General features: G+C 48.7%; 1 protein-coding gene across 1 annotated transcript in view; it reads left to right on the forward strand.

Annotated features, from left to right (window-relative positions):
* The window catches only part of LOC115127395 (striatin-like), a 77,662-nt gene that overhangs the window by 40,459 nt on the left and 13,323 nt on the right, over positions 1-23,880 (forward strand). Inside the window, exons 3-9 of the mRNA XM_065008443.1 lie at positions 4,632-4,705; positions 4,796-4,874; positions 16,420-16,596; positions 17,068-17,194; positions 17,989-18,154; positions 19,063-19,173; positions 22,117-22,263. Coding sequence (XP_064864515.1) covers positions 4,632-4,705; positions 4,796-4,874; positions 16,420-16,596; positions 17,068-17,194; positions 17,989-18,154; positions 19,063-19,173; positions 22,117-22,263 — 881 coding nt within the window. The remainder of the gene's footprint in view (positions 1-4,631; positions 4,706-4,795; positions 4,875-16,419; positions 16,597-17,067; positions 17,195-17,988; positions 18,155-19,062; positions 19,174-22,116; positions 22,264-23,880) is intronic.

Consider the following 23,880-nt stretch of genomic DNA (forward strand, 5'->3'; position numbering starts at 1 on the left):
AAGGTACAGGTCTGTGAGAGCCAGAAATCTTGCTTGTTTGTAGGTGACCAAATACTTATTTTTCCACCATAATTTGCAAATAAATTCATTAAAAATCCTACAATGTGATTTTCTGGATTTTTTTCTCATTTTGTCTCATCTTTTTAGGTGGGAGAACTTTCACAATTGGTGGCTGACTAAATACTCAGTTCGCTTTGCCTGCTGCTCCAATGTAAAAAAAAATCTAATCTAGCAACCGAAGACTCATCAGGGTCTGTCCCCCCCCGCTCTCCATCACTGCTAAAAGACTCATCAGGGTGAAGAGCTGACAGAAGCAGGCGAGTGAGGGGCTGGTAGGGGATGTGGGTGAAGAGCGGACAGAGGGGCTGGTAGGGGATGTGGGTGAAGAGCGGACAGAGGGGCTGGTAGGGGATGTGGGTGAAGAGCAGACCGAGAAGCAGGCGAGTGAGGGGCTGGTAGGGGATGTGGGTGAAGAGCGGACAGAGGGGCTGGTAGGGGATGTGGGTGAAGAGCGGACAGAGGGGCTGGTAGGGGATGTGGGTGAAGAGCGGACAGAGGGGCTGGTAGGGGATGTGGGTGAAGAGCGGACAGAGGGGCTGGTAGGGGATGTGGGTGAAGAGCGGACAGAGGGGCTGGTAGGTGATGTGGGTGAAGAGCAGACAGAGGGGCTGGTAGGGGATGTGGGTGAAGAGCGGACAGAGGGGCTGGTAGGGGATGTGGGTGAAGAGCGGACAGAGAAGCAGGCGAGTGAGGGGCTGGTAGGGGATGTGGGTGAAGAGCAGGCGAGTGAGGGGCTGGTAGGGGATGTGGGTGAAGAGCGGACAGAGAAGCAGGCGAGTGAGGGGCTGGTAGGGGATGTGGGTGAAGAGCAGACCGAGAAGCAGGCGAGTGAGGGGCTGGTAGGGGATGTGGGTGAAGAGCGGACAGAGGGGCTGGTAGGGGATGTGGGTGAAGAGCGGACAGAGGGGCTGGTAGGAGATGTGGGTGAAGAGCGGACAGAGAAGCAGGCGAGAGAGGGGCTGGTAGGGGATGTGGGTGAAGAGCGGACAGAGAAGCAGACACTTGAAATGCTCATGAAAGTAAAGTGGATACTATTGGACCAGCTCATACAAGAGACTAGTGACTTAAATTCAACTGAATTTATGAACAAACCTGACTTTATTAAAAGGTTATAACAGCAGCTGGTGCTTTAGATCGGTAGGGATGACAAAGTCTGTAGTATCATATGAAACGTCACTGTGGTATTCTGAAATGTTGGTATCATGGTGCTTTAGATCGGTAGGGATGACAAAGTCTGTAGTATCATATGAAACGGCACTGTGGTATTCTCAAATGTTGGTATCATGGTGCTTTAGATCGGTAGGGATGACAAAGTCTGTAGTATCATATGAAACGGCACTGTGGTATTCTGAAATGTTGGTATCATGGTGCTTTAGATCGGTAGGGATGACAAAGTCTGTAGTATCATATGAAACGGCACTGTGGTATTCTGAAATGTTGGTATCATGGTGCTTTAGATCGGTAGGGATGACAAAGTCTGTAGTATCATATGAAACGGCACTGTGGTATTCTGAAATGTTGGTATCATGGTGATCTGGTACCGTGATATTACCGGTTTCCCACTAACCCTGCAACACTTCTCTCTGGTCTATGTGACCAATTTAAAAGGGATGTGACATTGTTCTTCCACCAGAAATCATTTGGTGTTTTGTTGATGGTGGAAAACGCTGGTCTCAGGCACAGATCCACAATCTCCCGTAAGTGTTCAGTTGGGTCGAGATCTTTGTGACTGAGACTGCATTTGCATTACGGTTCACCATCGAACCATTCGGCGGCGACTCGTGCCCTGTGGATGGGGGAGCGTTATCTTTTGGGGGGGATAGCCACGGTAGCAGGAACATTGACCTGCCCGGCATTTACATATGATTAGAGCCCGACCGGTATGGGTAAGTGTTGTCCCCCAAAATAGCCTGCTAATATAGTGCCTTACTCCAGGGAAATAAAAGTGCACTTTTTCCACAATTAATTGTCATTTAAGAACCATCCAAAACAGTAATTGTCCTAGAAATATGCTTCAAATGTTGATTTTCTTACATTGTGACGTTAAATGACATAAAATGGCCGCTAGTGTCCAGTATAGAGATTCCTGTTCTCCAGCCTATTTATTGATTATTCCATATCGGTGGAATTATCAGACAATACCAGTGTAGCGATTTAAAAGGCCAATATCAGCAGATTATATCGGGTGTTCTCTAAGCATGATGGGATGTTAATTGCTTAATTACCTCAGGTACCACACCTGTGTGGAAGCACCTGCTTTCAAATACACGTTGTTACTCTCATTTACTCAAGTGTTTCCATCATTTTGTCAGTCACCTTCTATATCCACCCCGTGGCAATAGAACCGTTTCCAGGATTTGTTCTGAGATAATGGCGGGGCACTTCTGCCTAGGCAATAAACCTTCCTGGATATTAAGTGTGGTTGAGACAGTAGAACACAATACGGGATGCTTGTTACGTTCAGAACCTGGCATCTAATCTAATGAACGATATGCGTTTGAACAGCGGGGGTTTTCTTCATCTTTCAACCGGCGTCTGGGTGCATCAGTCTTCTGTTATGTTGTGTCTCCTTTTGTGAGCAGACAATCAGATTCCTTCCTCTTCCTGTCAGAAGCATCATCATCATCATCATTAACAGAGGACATGTATTTCTCTGTTAATTTTGGTAACGCTATCGTCTCAGCCTCTCTGGGAGAGAGTTAGGAGCGACGCCAGAATCGGGAGGAGCGACGTCATTGTGCTTCAGAATCAGGTTACTCGTCTTGTGGGTTTCCCTGGTTGCTTGGCAACGGGTCATTCCTATCAGGAAGAGCCCCCAGGAAACAGGATGTTACCAATTTTAACAGGAACACCTTGGTCCCAACCTAACTAGGTTTCCCATCTGATTGGATAAAGATTTAAATTAGAATATTCTAAAATCCGTCATTAAGGTAATGGTTTCCCAGCAGAGATATATAGGATGTTTCCATCAACTGACTTGTTGAAGATAAAAGTCTGATTTAATAATGACATAGTGCACATAAAAATACAATTTATTTCAATTAAAATACAAAAAAAAAATACATAAAATACACTTTAACAAAAAAAACCATTTTTAAAGGGTATCCATCACATTTGAATCTGATGGGTTTTGTTCCCACTCTGATGTTGGCCCGTGCGCTCCAGCCAACAGCTCTGATACAGTGTGGTCAGGCTAGTCCACATGATGACATTATTATGGACAAAAGAGAGAGAATTTGTCCAACGGCAGTCGAGCATCGATCATCATGTCACCTGAATAAGACCCCAGATATTTATTATAAAGGAGCACCTCGATCATCATGTCACCAGAATAAGACCCCAGATATTTATTATAAAGGAGCACCTCGATCATCATGTCACCAGAATAAGACCCCAGATATTTATTATAAAGGAGCATCATGTCACCTGAATAAGACCCCAGATATTTATTATAAAGGAGCACCTCGATCATCATGTCACCAGAATAAGACCCCTGATATTTATTATAAAGGAGCACCTCGATCATCATGTCACCAGAATAAGACCCCAGATATTTATTATAAAGGAGCACCTCGATCATCATGTCACCTGAATAAGACCCCAGATATTTATTATAAAGGAGCACCTCGATCATCATGTCACCTGAATAAGACCCCAGATATTTATTATAAAGGAGCATCATGTCACCTGAATAAGACCCCAGATATTTATTATAAAGGAGCACCTCGATCATCATGTCACCAGAATAAGACCCCAGATATTTATTATAAAGGAGCACCTCGATCATCATGTCACCTGAATAAGACCCCAGATATGTATTATAAAGGAGCACCTCGATCATCATGTGACCTGAATAAGACCCCAGATATTTATTATAAAGGAGCACCTCGATCATCATGTGACCTGAATAAGACCCCAGATATTTATTATAAAGGAGCACCTCGATCATCATGTCACCTGAATAAGACCCCAGATATTTATTATAAAGGAGCACCTCGATCATCATGTCACCAGAATAAGACCCCAGATATTTATTATAAAGGAGCACCTCGATCATCATGTCACCAGAATAAGACCCCTGTAGTCTAATAAACTGAGTGGTTTCCTGAGTCCTAGTGGGACGACCACACAACAGATCTGTAGTCTAATAAACTGAGTGGTTTCCTGAGTCCTAGTGGGACGACCACACAACAGATCTGTAGTCTAATAAACTGAGTGGTTTCCTGAGTCCTAGTGGGACGACCACACAACACATCACGTGACTCCCAAGGTTACTTCAGTATGATGGTATTATATGAACATTCTCCACTGTCGTGTCTCGCATAATTTTACCCACATATAAAAAGAATCCACCCACCTTGTCCACAAAACAATTATTATTCATATTTTTTTACATTTTGTGGACTAATTTGCGGTTTCCATCAGGCCTGTCGTGACCTAATATCTGACATTATTCACGTTAAAAGGTTGGATGAACACCTGGTTATTGATTTGAGACGGGTGGATGGATTTTTCTCAGTCATGATCATAGTTCGTTGTCTTTTTAACCCTGTTTATGCTTTCTCTTCCAGGGCCAAGTACCACAAGTTAAAATATGGAACAGAGTTGAACCAAGGAGACATGAAACCTCCCAGCTATGACTCTGGTAAGACTGATACACACACACACACACGCAAACACACACACACACACACAAATTGACTGACTGACAGTCCAATTTTATTTTTCTCCCCAGATGAGGTGAATGAGAATGAGGCCCCTGGCTCTCTGAACAACCAGCTGTCCTGGAAACAAGGTCGTCAGCTCCTCAGACAGTGAGTTACTATACCACTACCACTAACCCTGGAAACAAGGTCATCAGCTCCTCAGACAGTGAGTTACTATACCACTACCACTACCACTAACCCTGGAAACAAGGTCATCAGCTCCTCAGACAGTGAGTTACTATACCACTACCACTAACCCTGGAAACAAGGTCATCAGCTCCTCAGATAGTGAGTTACTATACCACTACCACTAACCCTGGAAACAAGGTCATCAGCTCCTCAGACAGTGAGTTACTATACCACTACCACTACCACTAACCCTGGAAACAAGGTCATCAGCTCCTCAGACAGTGAGTTACTATACCACTACCACTAACCCTGGAAACAAGGCCATCAGCTCCTCAGACAGTGAGTTACTATACCACTACCACTAACCCTGGAAACAAGGTCATCAGCTCCTCAGACAGTGAGTTACTATACCACTACCACTAACCCTGAAACAAGGTCATCAGCTCCTCAGACAGTGAGTTACTATACCACTACCACTAACCCTGGAAACAAGGTCATCAGCTCCTCAGACAGTGAGTTACTATACCACTACCACTACCACTAACCCTGGAAACAAGGTCATCAGCTCCTCAGACAGTGAGTTACTATACCACTACCACTACCACTAACCCTGGAAACAAGGTCATCAGCTCCTCAGACAGTGAGTTACTATACCACTACCACTAACCCTGGAAACAAGGTCATCAGCTCCTCAGACAGTGAGTTACTATACCACTACCACTAACCCTGGAAACAAGGTCATCAGCTCCTCAGACAGTGAGTTACTATACCACTACCACTAACCCTGGAAACAAGGCCATCAGCTCCTCAGACAGTGAGTTACTATACCACTACCACTAACCCTGAAACAAGGTCATCAGCTCCTCAGACAGTGAGTTACTATACCACTACCACTAACCCTGGAAACAAGGTCATCAGCTCCTCAGACAGTGAGTTACTATACCACTACCACTAACCCTGGAAACAAGGTCATCAGCTCCTCAGACAGTGAGTTACTATACCACTACCACTAACCCTGGAAACAAGGTCATCAGCTCCTCAGACAGTGAGAGTTACTATACCACTACCACTAACCCTGGAAACAAGGTCATCAGCTCCTCAGACAGTGAGTTACTATACCACTACCACTAACCCTGGAAACAAGGTCATCAGCTCCTCAGACAGTGAGTTACTACTACCACTACCACTAACCCTGGAAACAAGGTCATCAGCTCCTCAGACAGTGAGTTACTATACCACTACCACTAACCCTGGAAACAAGGTCATCAGCTCCTCAGACAGTGAGTTACTATACCACTACCACTAACCCTGGAAACAAGGTCATCAGCTCCTCAGACAGTGAGTTACTATACCACTACCACTACCACTAACCCTGGAAACAAGGTCATCAGCTCCTCAGACAGTGAGTTACTAGGTCATCAGCTCCCACTACCACTACCACTAACCCTGGAAACAAGGTCATCAGCTCCTCAGACAGTGAGTTACTATACCACTACCACTAACCCTGGAAACAAGGTCATCAGCTCCTCAGACAGTGAGTTACTATACCACTACCACTAACCCTGGAAACAAGGTCATCAGCTCCTCAGACAGTGAGTTACTATACCACTACCACTAACCCTGGAAACAAGGTCATCAGCTCCTCAGACAGTGAGTTACTATACCACTACCACTAACCCTGGAAACAAGGTCATCAGCTCCTCAGACAGTGAGTTACTATACCACTACCTACCACTAACCCTGGAAACAAGGTCATCAGCTCCTCAGACAGTGAGTTACTATACCACTACCACTAACCCTGGAAACAAGGTCATCAGCTCCTCAGACAGTGAGTTACTATACCACTACCACTACCACTAACCCTGGAAACAAGGTCATCAGCTCCTCAGACAGTGAGTTACTATACCACTACCACTAACCCTGGAAACAAGGTCATCAGCTCCTCAGACAGTGAGTTACTATACCACTACCACTAACCCTGGAAACAAGGCCATCAGCTCCTCAGACAGTGAGTTACTATACCACTACCACTAACCCTGGAAACAAGGTCACCAGCTCCTCAGACAGTGAGTTACTATACCACTACCACTACCACTAACCCTGGAAACAAGGTCATCTGCTCCTCAGACAGTGAGTTACTATACCACTACCACTAACCCTGGAAACAAGGTCATCAGCTCCTCAGACAGTGAGTTACTATACCACTACCACTAACCCTGGAAACAAGGCCATCAGCTCCTCAGACAGTGAGTTACTATACCACTACCACTAACCCTGGAAACAAGGTCATCAGCTCCTCAGACAGTGAGTTACTATACCACTACCACTAACCCTGGAAACAAGGCCATCAGCTCCTCAGACAGTGAGTTACTATACCACTACCACTACCACTAACCCTGGAAACAAGGTCATCAGCTCCTCAGACAGTGAGTTACTATACCACTACCACTAACCCTGGAAACAAGGTCATCAGCTCCTCAGACAGTGAGTTACTATACCACTACCACTAACCCTGAAACAAGGTCATCAGCTCCTCAGACAGTGAGTTACTATACCACTACCACTAACCCTGGAAACAAGGTCATCAGCTCCTCAGACAGTGAGTTACTATACCACTACCACTAACCCTGAAACAAGGCCATCAGCTCCTCAGACAGTGAGTTACTATACCACTACCACTAACCCTGAAACAAGGTCATCAGCTCCTCAGACAGTGAGTTACTATACCACTACCACTAACCCTGGAAACAAGGTCATCAGCTCCTCAGACAGTGAGTTACTATACCACTACCACTACCACTAACCCTGGAAACAAGGTCATCAGCTCCTCAGACAGTGAGTTACTATACCACTACCACTAACCCTGGAAACAAGGTCATCAGCTCCTCAGACAGTGAGTTACTATACCACTACCACTACCACTAACCCTGGAAACAAGGTCATCAGCTCCTCAGACAGTGAGTTACTATACCACTACCACTAACCCTGAAACAAGGTCATCAGCTCCTCAGACAGTGAGTTACTATACCACTACCACTAACCCTGGAAACAAGGTCATCAGCTCCTCAGACAGTGAGTTACTATACCACTACCACTAACCCTGGAAACAAGGCCATCAGCTCCTCAGACAGTGAGTTACTATACCACTACCACTAACCCTGGAAACAAGGTCATCAGCTCCTCAGACAGTGAGTTACTATACCACTACCACTACCACTAACCCTGGAAACAAGGTCATCAGCTCCTCAGACAGTGAGTTACTATACCACTACCACTAACCCTGAAACAAGGTCATCAGCTCCTCAGACAGTGAGTTACTATACCACTACCACTACCACTAACCCTGGAAACAAGGTCATCAGCTCCTCAGACAGTGAGTTACTATACCACTACCACTAACCCTGGAAACAAGGTCATCAGCTCCTCAGACAGTGAGTTACTATACCACTACCACTACCACTAACCCTGGAAACAAGGTCATCAGCTCCTCAGACAGTGAGTTACTATACCACTACCACTAACCCTGGAAACAAGGTCATCAGCTCCTCAGACAGTGAGTTACTATACCACTACCACTAACCCTGGAAACAAGGTCATCAGCTCCTCAGACAGTGAGTTACTATACCACTACCACTACCACTAACCCTGGAAACAAGGTCATCAGCTCCTCAGACAGTGAGTTACTATACCACTACCACTAACCCTGAAACAAGGTCATCAGCTCCTCAGACAGTGAGTTACTATACCACTACCACTACCACTAACCCTGGAAACAAGGTCATCAGCTCCTCAGACAGTGAGTTACTATACCACTACCACTAACCCTGGAGACAAGGTCATCAGCTCCTCAGACAGTGAGTTACTATACCACTACCACTAACCCTGGAAACAAGGCCATCAGCTCCTCAGACAGTGAGGTACTATACCACTACCACTACCACTAACCCTGGAAACAAGGCCATCAGCTCCTCAGACAGTGAGTTACTATACCACTACCACTACCACTAACCCTGGAAACAAGGTCATCAGCTCCTCAGACAGTGAGTTACTATACCACTACCACTAACCCTGGAAACAAGGTCATCAGCTCCTCAGACAGTGAGTTACTATACCACTACCACTAACCCTGGAAACAAGGCCATCAGCTCCTCAGACAGTGAGTTACTATACCACTACCACTACCACTAACCCTGGAAACAAGGTCATCAGCTCCTCAGACAGTGAGTTACTATACCACTACCACTACCACTAACCCTGGAAACAAGGTCATCAGCTCCTCAGACAGTGAGTTACTATACCACTACCACTACCACTAACCCTGGAAACAAGGTCATCAGCTCCTCAGACAGTGAGTTACTATACCACTACCACTACCACTAACCCTGGAAACAAGGTCATCAGCTCCTCAGACAGTGAGTTACTATACCACTACCACTACCACTAACCCTGGAAACAAGGTCATCAGCTCCTCAGACAGTGAGTTACTATACCACTACCACTACCACTAACCCTGGAAACAAGGTCATCAGCTCCTCAGACAGTGAGTTACTATACCACTACCACTAACCCTGGAAACAAGGTCATCAGCTCCTCAGACAGTGAGTTACTATACCACTACCACTAACCCTGGAAACAAGGCCATCAGCTCCTCAGACAGTGAGTTACTATACCACTACCACTAACCCTGGAAACAAGGTCATCAGCTCCTCAGACAGTGAGTTACTATACCACTACCACTACCACTAACCCTGGAAACAAGGTCATCAGCTCCTCAGACAGTGAGTTACTATACCACTACCACTAACCCTGGAAACAAGGTCATCAGCTCCTCAGACAGTGAGTTACTATACCACTACCACTAACCCTGGAAACAAGGTCATCAGCTCCTCAGACAGTGAGTTACTATACCACTACCACTACCACTAACCCTGGAAACAAGGTCATCAGCTCCTCAGACAGTGAGTTACTATACCACTACCACTACCACTAACCCTGGAAACAAGGTCATCAGCTCCTCAGACAGTGAGTTACTATACCACTACCACTAACCCTGGAAACAAGGTCATCAGCTCCTCAGACAGTGAGTTACTATACCACTACCACTAACCCTGGAAACAAGGTCATCAGCTCCTCAGACAGTGAGTTACTATACCACTACCACTAACCCTGGAAACAAGGTCATCAGCTCCTCAGACAGTGAGTTACTATACCACTACCACTACCACTAACCCTGGAAACAAGGTCATCAGCTCCTCAGACAGTGAGTTACTATACCACTACCACTAACCCTGGAAACAAGGTCATCAGCTCCTCAGACAGTGAGTTACTATACCACTACCACTAACCCTGGAAACAAGGTCATCAGCTCCTCAGACAGTGAGTTACTATACCACTACCACTAACCCTGGAAACAAGGCCATCAGCTCCTCAGACAGTGAGTTACTATACCACTACCACTAACCCTGGAAACAAGGTCATCAGCTCCTCAGACAGTGAGTTACTATACCACTACCACTAACCCTGGAAACAAGGTCATCAGCTCCTCAGACAGTGAGTTACTATACCACTACCACTAACCCTGGAAACAAGGTCATCAGCTCCTCAGACAGTGAGTTACTATACCACTACCACTACCACTAACCCTGGAAACAAGGCCATCAGCTCCTCAGACAGTGAGTTACTATACCACTACCACTAACCCTGGAAACAAGGTCATCAGCTCCTCAGACAGTGAGTTACTATACCACTACCACTAACCCTGGAAACAAGGTCATCAGCTCCTCAGACAGTGAGTTACTATACCACTACCACTAACCCTGGAAACAAGGCCATCAGCTCCTCAGACAGTGAGTTACTATACCACTACCACTACCACTAACCCTGGAAACAAGGTCATCAGCTCCTCAGACAGTGAGTTACTATACCACTACCACTACCACTAACCCTGGAGACAAGGTCATCAGCTCCTCAGACAGTGAGTTACTATACCACTACCACTACCACTAACCCTGGAAACAAGGTCATCAGCTCCTCAGACAGTGAGTTACTATACCACTACCACTAACCCTGGAAACAAGGTCATCAGCTCCTCAGACAGTGAGTTACTATACCACTACCACTAACCCTGGAAACAAGGTCATCAGCTCCTCAGACAGTGAGTTACTATACCACTACCACTAACCCTGGAAACAAGGTCATCAGCTCCTCAGACAGTGAGTTACTATACCACTACCACTAACCCTGGAAACAAGGTCATCAGCTCCTCAGACAGTGAGTTACTATACCACTACCACTAACCCTGGAAACAAGGTCATCAGCTCCTCAGACAGTGAGTTACTATACCACTACCACTAACCCTGGAAACAAGGCCATCAGCTCCTCAGACAGTGAGTTACTATACCACTACCACTACCACTAACCCTGGAAACAAGGTCATCAGCTCCTCAGACAGTGAGTTACTATACCACTACCACTACCACTAACCCTGGAAACAAGGCCATCAGCTCCTCAGACAGTGAGTTACTATACCACTACCACTAACCCTGGAAACAAGGCCATCAGCTCCTCAGACAGTGAGTTACTATACCACTACCACTAACCCTGGAAACAAGGTCATCAGCTCCTCAGACAGTGAGTTACTATACCACTACCACTAACCCTGGAAACAAGGCCATCAGCTCCTCAGACAGTGAGTTACTATACCACTACCACTACCACTAACCCTGGAAACAAGGTCATCAGCTCCTCAGACAGTGAGTTACTATACCACTACCACTAACCCTGGAAACAAGGCCATCAGCTCCTCAGACAGTGAGTTACTATACCACTACCACTACCACTAACCCTGGAAACAAGGTCATCAGCTCCTCAGACAGTGAGTTACTATACCACTACCACTACCACTAACCCTGGAAACAAGGTCATCAGCTCCTCAGACAGTGAGTTACTATACCACTACCACTAACCCTGGAAACAAGGTCATCAGCTCCTCAGACAGTGAGTTACTATACCACTACCACTACCACTAACCCTGGAAACAAGGTCATCAGCTCCTCAGACAGTGAGTTACTATACCACTACCACTGGAAACAAGGTCATCAGCTCCTCAGACAGTGAGTTACTATACCACTACCACTAACCCTGGAAACAAGGCCATCAGCTCCTCAGACAGTGAGTTACTATACCACTACCACTAACCCTGGAAACAAGGTCATCAGCTCCTCAGACAGTGAGTTACTATACCACTACCACTAACCCTGGAAACAAGGCCATCAGCTCCTCAGACAGTGAGTTACTATACCACTACCACTAACCCTGGAAACAAGGTCATCAGCTCCTCAGACAGTGAGTTACTATACCACTACCACTAACCCTGGAAACAAGGCCATCAGCTCCTCAGACAGTGAGTTACTATACCACTAACCCTGGAAACAAGGTCATCAGCTCCTCAGACAGTGAGTTACTATACCACTACCACTAACCCTGGAAACAAGGCCATCAGCTCCTCAGACAGTGAGTTACTATACCACTACCACTAACCCTGGAAACAAGGTCATCAGCTCCTCAGACAGTGAGTTACTATACCACTACCACTACCACTAACCCTGGAAACAAGGTCATCAGCTCCTCAGACAGTGAGTTACTATACCACTACCACTACCACTAACCCTGGAAACAAGGCCATCAGCTCCTCAGACAGTGAGTTACTATACCACTACCACTAACCCTGGAAACAAGGCCATCAGCTCCTCAGACAGTGAGTTACTATACCACTACCACTAACCCTGGAAACAAGGCCATCAGCTCCTCAGACAGTGAGTTACTATACCACTACCACTAACCCTGGAAACAAGGCCATCAGCTCCTCAGACAGTGAGTTACTATACCACTACCACTACCACTAACCCTGGAAACAAGGTCATCAGCTCCTCAGACAGTGAGTTACTATACCACTAACCCTGGAAACAAGGTCATCAGCTCCTCAGACAGTGAGTTACTATACCACTACCACTAACCCTGGAAACAAGGCCATCAGCTCCTCAGACAGTGAGTTACTATACCACTACCACTAACCCTGGAAACAAGGTCATCAGCTCCTCAGACAGTGAGTTACTATACCACTACCACTAACCCTGGAAACAAGGTCATCAGCTCCTCAGACAGTGAGTTACTATACCACTACCACTAACCCTGGAAACAAGGCCATCAGCTCCTCAGACAGTGAGTTACTATACCACTACCACTAACCCTGGAAACAAGGCCATCAGCTCCTCAGACAGTGAGTTACTATACCACTACCACTACCCCTGGAAACAAGGCCATCAGCTCCTCAGACAGTGAGTTACTATACCACTACCACTAACCCTGGAAACAAGGCCATCAGCTCCTCAGACAGTGAGTTACTATACCACTACCACTAACCCTGGAAACAAGGTCATCAGCTCCTCAGACAGTGAGTTACTATACCACTACCACTAACCCTGGAAACAAGGCCATCAGCTCCTCAGACAGTGAGTTACTATACCACTACCACTACCACTAACCCTGGAAACAAGGTCATCAGCTCCTCAGACAGTGAGTTACTATACCACTACCACTAACCCTGGAAACAAGGTCATCAGCTCCTCAGACAGTGAGTTACTATACCACTACCACTACCACTAACCCTGGAAACAAGGTCATCAGCTCCTCAGACAGTGAGTTACTATACCACTACCACTAACCCTGGAAACAAGGTCATCAGCTCCTCAGACAGTGAGTTACTATACCACTACCACTACCACTGGAAACAAGGTCATCAGCTCCTCAGACAGTGAGTTACTATACCACTACCACTAACCCTGGAAACAAGGTCATCAGCTCCTCAGACAGTGAGTTACTATACCACTACCACTAACCCTGGAAACAAGGTCATCAGCTCCTCAGACAGTGAGTTACTATACCACTACCACTACCACTAACCCTGGAAACAAGGTCATCAGCTCCTCAGACAGTGAGTTACTATACCACTACCACTAACCCTGGAAACAAGGCCATCAGCTCCTCAGACAGTGAGTTACTATACCACTACCACTAACCCTGGAAACAAGGTCATCAGCTCCTCAGACAGTGAGTTACTATACCACTACCACTAACCCTGGAAACAAGGCCATCAGCTCCTCAGACAGTGAGTTACTATACCACTACCACTACCACTAACCCTGGAAACAAGGTCATCAGCTCCTCAGACAGTGAGTTACTATACCACTACCACTACCACTAACCCTGGAAACAAGGTCATCAGCTCCTCAGACAGTGAGTTACTATACCACTACCACTACCACTAACCCTGGAAACAAGGTCATCAGCTCCTCAGACAGTGAGTTACTATACCACTACCACTACCACTAACCCTGGAAACAAGGCCATCAGCTCCTCAGACAGTGAGTTACTATACCACTACCACTAACCCTGGAAACAAGGCCATCAGCTCCTCAGACAGTGAGTTACTATACCACTACCACTAACCCTGGAGACAAGGCCATCAGCTCCTCAGACAGTGAGTTACTATACCACTACCACTAACCCTGGAAACAAGGTCATCAGCTCCTCAGACAGTGAGTTACTATACCACTACCACTAACCCTGGAAACAAGGTCATCAGCTCCTCAGACAGTGAGTTACTATACCACTACCACTAACCCTGGAAACAAGGTCATCAGCTCCTCAGACAGTGAGTTACTATACCACTACCACTACCACTAACCCTGGAAACAAGGTCATCAGCTCCTCAGACAGTGAGTTACTATACCACTACCACTAACCCTGGAAACAAGGCCATCAGCTCCTCAGACAGTGAGTTACTATACCACTACCACTAACCCTGGAAACAAGGCCATCAGCTCCTCAGACAGTGAGTTACTATACCACTACCACTAACCCTGGAAACAAGGCCATCAGCTCCTCAGACAGTGAGTTACTATACCACTACCACTAACCCTGGAAACAAGGTCATCAGCTCCTCAGACAGTGAGTTACTATACCACTACCACTAACCCTGGAAACAAGGTCGTCAGCTCCTCAGACAGTGAGTTACTATACCACTACCACTACCACTAACCCTGGAAACAAGGCCATCAGCTCCTCAGACAGTGAGTTACTATACCACTACCACTACCACTAACCCTGGAAACAAGGCCATCAGCTCCTCAGACAGTGAGTTACTATACCACTACCACTAACCGTGGAAACAAGGTCATCAGCTCCTCAGACAGTGAGTTACTATACCACTACCACTAACCCTGGAAACAAGGTCATCAGCTCCTCAGACAGTGAGTTACTATACCACTACCACTACCACTAACCCTGGAAACAAGGCCATCAGCTCCTCAGACAGTGAGTTACTATACCACTACCACTAACCCTGGAAACAAGGCCATCAGCTCCTCAGACAGGCTGGACTTGCTCTTCTAAACTGCTCTGTGAACAGTGACAACATGGGCAACAGCTCCCTCTCCTGGAGAGTACTGGTCATTACCGCTACTACCCATACACCACCACCAGCAACATACCACCCTGCATCCCACTGTGGGTTGTCCTCTAACCTAAGCAGGGTCTGTCCTGGTTGGTCCCTGGATGGGAGATCGGATGCTGCTGGAAGTGTTGTTGGAGGGCCAGTAGGAGGCACTCTTTCCTCTGGTCTAAAACAATATCCCAATGCCCCAGGGCAGTGATTGGGGACACTGCCCTGTGTAGGGTGCCGTCTTTCGGGTGGGACGTTAAACGGGTGTTCTGATTCTCTGTGGTCACTAAAGATCCCATGACACTTATCGTAGGGGTGTTAACCCCAGTGTCCTGACTCTCTGTGGTCACTAAAGATCCCATGACACTTATCGTAGGGGTGTTAACCCCGGTGTCCTGGCTAATTTCCCAATCTGGCCCTCAAACCATCATGGTCACCTAATAATCCCTGGTTTTGCAATTGGCTCATTCATCCCCCTCCTCTCCCCTGTAACTATTCCCCAGGTCGTTGCTGTAAATGAGAACGTGTTCAAAAATTACATTTTTTTTTAAAACACCATTATGATGAGGATCCCTTTGACAGTACTGACCGTTATCACTACCCAGACTGCACCATGACAGACCGTAGGTCGTATCTGAGCTCCTCCCTTTCTGATCAGTTTACATATTGCCCTGATGTAACATCACTCCTGTGATAAAACATTTTTTTAAAAGGTAGACTCAGCAATTTGTTGTGTGAAGCGATAGGCTTGTCTTGTCATTGATTTGTTCCGCAGCCTTTTCTCCTGACAGCCCCCCTCCCTTTATGGGGCGGCAGTGTAGCCTAGTCGTTAGTGTTGGACTAGTAACCGGAAGGTTGCAAGTTCAAACCCCTGAGCTGACAAGGTACAAATCTGTCGTTCTGCCCCTGAACAGGCAGTTAACCCACAGGCCATCATTGAAAATAAGAATTTGTTCTTAACTGACTTGCCTAGTTAAATAAAGGTAAAATAAATAAAAATAAAAATATGTGTAATGTGTCCAGGTATCTTCAGGAGGTGGGTTACACCGACACCATCCTGGATGTGAAGGCTCAGAGGGTGCAAACCCTGCTGGCTATGGCTGGAGCCGGAGGGGGTCGACCCGGGGAGAGGACCGGGCCAGAGACCCCTCTGGTCAACGGGACAGACACCGTACCTAAAGGCACCGACACTGGAGGAGGGTGGGTATACAGAACTGCACGCAACACAGTGATAGAATTTTCTTGAAGGCAACAACACCTCAGAACATTTGTGTGAATGTCCTTTCTAGTAATTCTATTTCTATGACCTAGTGAAAGGATGGTGGATCAGGCTAGCTCCGGCCTGCTCGCGGTTGGCAGGCTAGCTCCGGCCTGCTCGCGGTTGGCAGGCTAGCTCCGGCCTGCTCGCGGTTGGCAGGCTAGCTCCGGCCTGCTCGCGGTTGGCAGGCTAGCTCCGGCCTGCTCGCGGTTGGCAGGCTAGCTCCGGCCTGCTCGCGGTTGACATTCAGAACACAGGAAATAGATGTTGTAAATTAGTCCGTTAACAAATGGCCTGAACAGATTATTCCATAATGCTGCTAATACTGTCCCAAATATGCTACTGCAGTGTAGTGGAACAGGCATGATGCCCAATCCCTCCCTTTCTGTGTGTGTGTGTGTGTGTGTGTGTAGGAAGACTGAGGTGTCTGAGTCCAGTGTTGTGCCAGACACCTTCAGGTTCTACTGTGATGAAGACGATGATGAAGATGGTGCAGGGTTGGATCGGACTGTCATGGAACAGACAGGACCTACGGGGACCGTAAGGCTCACGCGCTATACACACACACACACACACACACACGCTATACACACACACGCTATACACACACACACTATACACACACACACACACACACACACACACACACACACACACACACACACACACACAAGCTACACACACACACACACACACACAAGCTACACACACACACACACACACAAGCTACACACACACACACACACACACACAAGCTATACACACACACACACACACACACACACACAAGCTATACACACACACACACAAGCTATACACACACACACACACAAGCTATACACACACACACACACACACAAGCTATACACACACACACACACACACACAAGCTATACACACACACACACACACACACACACAAGCTATACACACACACACACAAGCTATACACACACACACACACACACACACAAGCTATACACACACACACACAAGCTATACACACACACACACACAAGCTATACACACACACACACACACACAAGCTATACACACACACACACACAAGCTATACACACACACACACACAAGCTATACACACACACACACACACACACACACAAGCTATACACACACACACACACACACACAAGCTATACACACACACACACACACACACAAGCTATACACACACACACACACACACACACGCTATACACACATTTAGCTAAAGCCTTTTCCTCCTGAAGTTGATGATACCAGATCAGTCAATTAAAATAACTGAGCTGACAATATCAGGATGGTCTGTAACCAACAGTCGCTCTGTCCCCTAGATGGTGAGGAAGAAGCCACCATCGTCATCATCACCGGCCCTCAATATGGACACTAGTGAGGACCCGGACGCAGAGGACGCACTGAAAGGCTTTGACTTCCTGTCCAGCCCTGACAACATGGACACATCGCCTGAGTCCCGCAGCGCTGGGGACGGGACGGACTGGGGTGAGAGGAGGGGAGACAGGGGGGTGCGGGACGGACGGACTGGGGTGAGAGGAGGGGGGACAGGACGGACTGGGGTGAGAGGAGGGGGGACAGGACGGACTGGGGTGAGGGGAGGGGGACAGGACGGACTGGGGTGAGGGGGGGGGACAGGACGGACTGGGGTGAGGGGAGGGGGACAGGACGGACTGGGGTGAGGGGAGGGGGACAGGACGGACTGGGGTGAGGGGAGGGGGACAGGACGGACTGGGGAGGGGGACGGGACGGACTGGGGTGAGGGGAGGGGACGGGACGGACTGGGGTGAGGACGGGGACGGGACGGACTGGGGTGAGGGGACGGGACGGACTGGGGTGAGAGGAGGGGGGGACAGGGGGCGGGACGGACGGACTGGGGTGGGAGGGAGGACAGGGTGAGTGGAGGGGGGACATATATATACCTGCCTCTTACCTGATCATTCCCAGACTAGCCTTTTATTTATTTTTATTTATTTATTTAAATATATTTATTTATATATATATTTATATATATATATATATTAATATACATTTACATTTAAGTCATTTAGCAGACGCTCTTATCCAGAGCGACTTACAAATTGGTGATATATATTTATTAATATATATATATTTATATATTTATAAATATATATATTTGTATATATATATTTTTTAATTTATTTATATTAATTTATATTTATTTATTAATATATATATATTTTTATTTATTCATATTTATTTATATATATTTATTTACTTTTATTTATTTATTTATATATTTATATATATATGTATTTATTTATATGTATTTATTTATTTATTTATATATGTATGTATTTATATATGTATGTATTTATATATATATTTATATATATAGTCCGATCCTGAACAGGTCTGGTTTTGTCCCTCTGTAGAGAAGGAGGAGCAGTCTGCTATGTCAGAGGCCTGGGACGTGGACCAGGGTTTGATAACCAAACTCAAGGAGGAGTACAGGAAGGAGCGCAAGGGGAAGAAGGGGGGAAAGAGTAAGTTATCTATCCTCTTCCCTGAACTTCTCCTCTCTGTCCTCCTCATTTCCTCCCTCTCCTCGTCTCCTCCCTGTCCTCGTCTCCTCCCTGTCCTCGTCTCCTCCCTGTCCTCGTCTCCTCCCTGTCCTCGTCTCCTCCCTGTCCTCGTCTCCTCCCTGTCCTCGTCTCCTCCCTGTCCTCTCCTGCTCCGTCCTCGTCTCCTCCCTGTCCTCGTCTCCTCCCCTGTCCTCGTCTCCTGCTCCGTCCTCGTCTCCTGCTCCGTCCTCGTCTCCTGCTCCGTCCTCGTCTCCTCCTCCGTCCTCGTCTCCCTCTCCTCCTCTCTGTCCTCTTCATTTCCTCCTCCCTGTCCTCCTCTCCTCGTCTCACCCTCCCTGTCATCTCCTCAAAGATTCAAATAAAGAATAAACTTCTCATCTTTCTCCTCACTTGTTTTAGCTTGTCAGTGTTATTATTCACCCGCCATTTTCAACTCTTGTCTGTCTGTGTCTCTGCATTGTGTTTTAGCCGTTCCTTTATTTCCTTGTCATTGTTTCGTTGTTAACCCCAATATAGATCATTATTCGTGTTAAAGTACTGTGCGTCTTACAGAACCTCTACATGACTTAACTCAATCATATTGACTCAACATCATCTTGAAGTAGTGTCCGATGCAGCACTTGGAATCCACTCAACCGTCATGGTAACACAACTTAGATACGGACATTCTGAGTCCTTTCGCGACAGGCTGTACATTCTGAGTCCTTTCGCGACAGGCTGTACATTCTGAGTCCTTTCGCGACAGGCTGTACATTCTGAGTCCTTTCGCGACAGGCTGTACATTCTGAGTCCTTTCGCGACAGGCTGTACATTCTGAGTCCTTTCGCGACAGGCTGTACATTCTGAGTCCTTTCGCGACAGGCTGTACATTCTGAGTCCTTTCGCGACAGGCTGTACATTCTGAGTCCTTTCGCGACAGGCTGTACATTCTGAGTCCTTTCGCGACAGGCTGTACATTCTGAGTCCTTAGCGACAGGCGGTACATTCTGAGTCCTTAGCGACAGGCGGTACATTCTGAGTCCTTGGCGACAGGCGGTACATTCGCAGCCTGCTCCTCCTCCTGCTTTCGCGGCCTGCTCCTCCTGCTTTCGCGGCCTGCTCCTCCTGCTTTCGCGGCCTGCTCCTCCTGCTGTCGCGGCCTGCTCCTCCTGCTGTCGCGGCCTGCTCCTCCTCCTGCTGTCGCGGCCTGCTCCTCCTCCTGCCGTCGCGGCCTGCTCCTCCTCCTGCCGTCGCGGCCTGCTCCTCCTCCTGCTGTCTGGCCTCTCATTGTTGTATTTTTGTCGTCTTCATCCTTGTAGGTCTGCGTGGGGGTGTTTGTCAGGATGCCCCCCCCCATCCTTGTAGGTCTGCGTGGGGGTGTTTGTCAGGATGCCCCCCCCATCCTTGTAGGTCTGCGTGGGGGTGTTTGTCAGGATGCCCCCCCCATCCTTGTAGGTCTGCGTGGGGGTGTTTGTCAGGATGCCCCCCCCATCCTTGTAGGTCTGCGTGGGGTGTTTGTCAGGAGGTCTGCCCCCATCCTTGTAGGTCTGCGTGGGGGTGTTTGTCAGGATGCCCCCCCCATCCTTGTAGGTCTGCGTGGGGGTGTTTGTCAGGATGCCCCCCCCATCCTTGTAGGTCTGCGTGGGGGTGTTTGTCAGGATGCCCCCCCATCCTTGTAGGTCTGCGTGGGGGTGTTTGTCAGGATGCCCCCCATCCTTGTAGGTCTGCGTGGGGGTGTTTGTCAGGATGCCCCCCATCCTTGTAGGTCTGTGTGGGGGTGTTTGTCAGGATGCCCCCCATCCTTGTAGGTCTGCGTGGGGTGTTTGTCAGGATGCCCCCCATCCTTGTAGGTCTGCGTGGGGATGTTTGTCAGGATGCCCCCCCCATCCTTGTAGGTCTGTGTGGGGGTGTTTGTCAGGATGCCCCCCCCATCCTTGTAGGTCTGCGTGGGGGTGTTTGTCAGGATGCCCCCCATCCTTGTGCCCCAGGTCTGCGTGGGGTGTTTGTCAGGATGCCCCCCATCCTTGTAGGTCTGCGTGGGGGTGTTTGTCAGGATGCCCCCCCCATCCTTGTAGGTCTGCGTGGGGGTGTTTGTCAGGATGCCCCCCCCATCCTTGTAGGTCTGCGTGGGGGTGTTTGTCAGGATGCCCCCCCCATCCTTGTAGGTCTGCGTGGGGTGTTTGTCAGGATGCCCCCATCCTTGTAGGTCTGCGTGGGGGTGTTTGTCAGGATGCCCCCCCATCCTTGTAGGTCTGCGTGGGGGTGTTTTCAGGATGCCCCCAGGATGCCCCCCATCCTTGTAGGTCTGCGTGGGGTGTTTGTCAGGATGCCCCCCATCCTTGTAGGTCTGCGTGGGGGTGTTTGTCAGGATGCCCCCCCCATCCTTGTAGGTCTGCGTGGGGGTGTTTGTCAGGATGCCCCCCCCATCCTTGTAGGTCTGCGTGGGGGTGTTTGTCAGGATGCCCCCCCCATCCTTGTAGGTCTGCGTGGGGGTGTTTGTCAGGATGCCCCCATCCTTGTAGGTCTGCGTGGGGGTGTTTGTCAGGATGCCCCCCCATCCTTGTAGGTCTGCGTGGGGGTGTTTGTCAGGATGCCCCCCCCCCATCCTTGTAGGTCTGCGTGGGGGTGTTTGTCAGGATGCCCCCCATCCTTTGTCTGCGTGGGGGTGTTTGTCAGGATGCCCCCCCCATCCTTGTAGGTCTGTGTGGGGGTGTTTGTCAGGATGCCCCCCCCAACAACCCCTCAACATCATGGACATCTTTTCCTCCCCTTTCAGTTTGAACAAATATAGACACTCAACTGCTGTCAGGCTCTGTTTTCCTCTATACTGTAGTAATGTCCTCTGCTCTCTCTTCTCCCTATCAGTATACACTACTGGTCTCTCTCTGTTAAAACATTTTCCTCCTACCTGTTTTCTCTCCCAAGGACCTAACCGGTCTAAGCTCCAGGACATGCTGGCCAACCTGAGGGACCAAGAGGACATGAGTCCCAGAGAACCCTCCTCTTCACCCCAGGCCCGCTCCAACGCACCCAGGCTCAACGAGCAGCACCAGGACAACCGCTTGGACGAAGGTACACACCTGTTTCTCTCTCTGTCCCCGGTGTCTCTGTCCCCGGTGTCTGTCCCCGGTGTCTCTCTCTCTCTCTCTCTCTCTCTGTCCCCGGTGTCTCTCTCTCTCTCTCTCTCTCTCTCTGTCCCCGGTGTCTCTCTCTCTCTCTCTCTCTCTCTGTCCCCGGTGTCTCTCTCTCTCTCTCTCTCTCTCTCTGTCCCCGGTGTCTCTCTCTCTCTCTCTGTCCCCGGTGTCTCTCTCTCTCTCTCTCTCTCTCTGTCCCCGGTGTCTCTCTCTCTCTCTCTCTCTGTCCCCGGTGTCTCTCTCTCTCTCTCTCTCTCTCTCTCTCTCTCTCTCTGTCCCCGGTGTCTCTCTCTCTCTCTCTCTCTGTCCCCGGTGTCTCTCTCTCTCTCTCTCTGTCCCCGGTGTCTCTCTCTCTCTCTCTCTGTCCCCGGTGTCTCTCTCTCTCTCTCTCTCTCTGTCCCCGGTGTCTCTCTCTCTCTCTCTCTCTCTGTCCCCGGTGTCTCTCTCTCTCTCTCTCTCTCTGTCCCCGGTGTCTCTCTCTCTCTCTCTCTGTCCCCGGTGTCTCTCTCTCTGTCCCCGGTGTCTCTCTCTCTGTCCCCGGTGTCTCTCTCTCTCTCTCTCTCTGTCCCCGGTGTCTCTCTCTCTCTCTCTGTCCCCGGTGTCTCTCTCTCTCTCTCTGTCCCCGGTGTCTCTCTCTCTCTCTCTGTCCCCGGTGTCTCTCTCTCTCTCTGTCCCCGGTGTCTCTCTCTCTCTCTCTCTGTCCCCGGTGTCTCTCTCTCTCTCTCTCTGTCCCCGGTGTCTCTCTCTCTCTCTCTCTGTCCCGGTGTCTCTCTCTCTCTCTCTCTGTCCCGGTGTCTCTCTCTCTCTCTCTCTGTCCCGGTGTCTCTCTCTCTCTCTCTGTCCCGGTGTCTCTCTCTCTCTCTCTGTCCCCGGTGTCTCTCTCTCTCTCTGTCCCCGGTGTCTCTCTCTCTCTCTCTCTGTCCCCGGTGTCTCTCTCTCTCTCTCTCTGTCCCCGGTGTCTCTCTCTCTCTCTCTCTGTCCCCGGTGTCTCTCTCTCTCTCTCTGTCCCCGGTGTCTCTCTCTCTCTCTCTCTGTCCCCGGTGTCTCTCTCTCTCTGTCCCGGTGTCTCTCTCTCTCTCTCTCTGTCCCCGGTGTCTCTCTCTCTCTCTCTCTGTCCCCGGTGTCTCTCTCTCTCTCTCTCTGTCCCCGGTGTCTCTCTCTCTCTCTCTCTGTCCCCGGTGTCTCTCTCTCTCTCTCTCTGTCCCGGTGTCTCTCTCTCTCTCTCTGTCCCCGGTGTCTCTCTCTCTCTCTCTCTCTGTCCCCGGTGTCTCTCTCTCTCTCTCTCTGTCCCCGGTGTCTCTCTCTCTCTCTCTCTGTCCCCGGTGTCTCTCTCTCTCTCTCTCTGTCCCCGGTGTCTCTCTCTCTGTCCCCGGTGTCTCTCTCTCTCTCTCTCTCTGTCCCCGGTCTCTCTCTCTCTCTCTCTCTGTCCCCGGTGTCTCTCTCTCTGTCCCCGGTGTCTCTCTCTCTCTCTCTCTCTGTCCCCGGTCTCTCTCTCTCTCTCTCTCTCTCTCTCTCTCTCTCTCTCTCTCTCTCTCTCTCTCTGTCCCCGGTGTCT

This window comes from Oncorhynchus nerka, linkage group LG23 (genome assembly GCF_034236695.1).
Source record: "Oncorhynchus nerka isolate Pitt River linkage group LG23, Oner_Uvic_2.0, whole genome shotgun sequence".
Lineage (NCBI taxonomy): Eukaryota > Metazoa > Chordata > Actinopteri > Salmoniformes > Salmonidae > Oncorhynchus > Oncorhynchus nerka.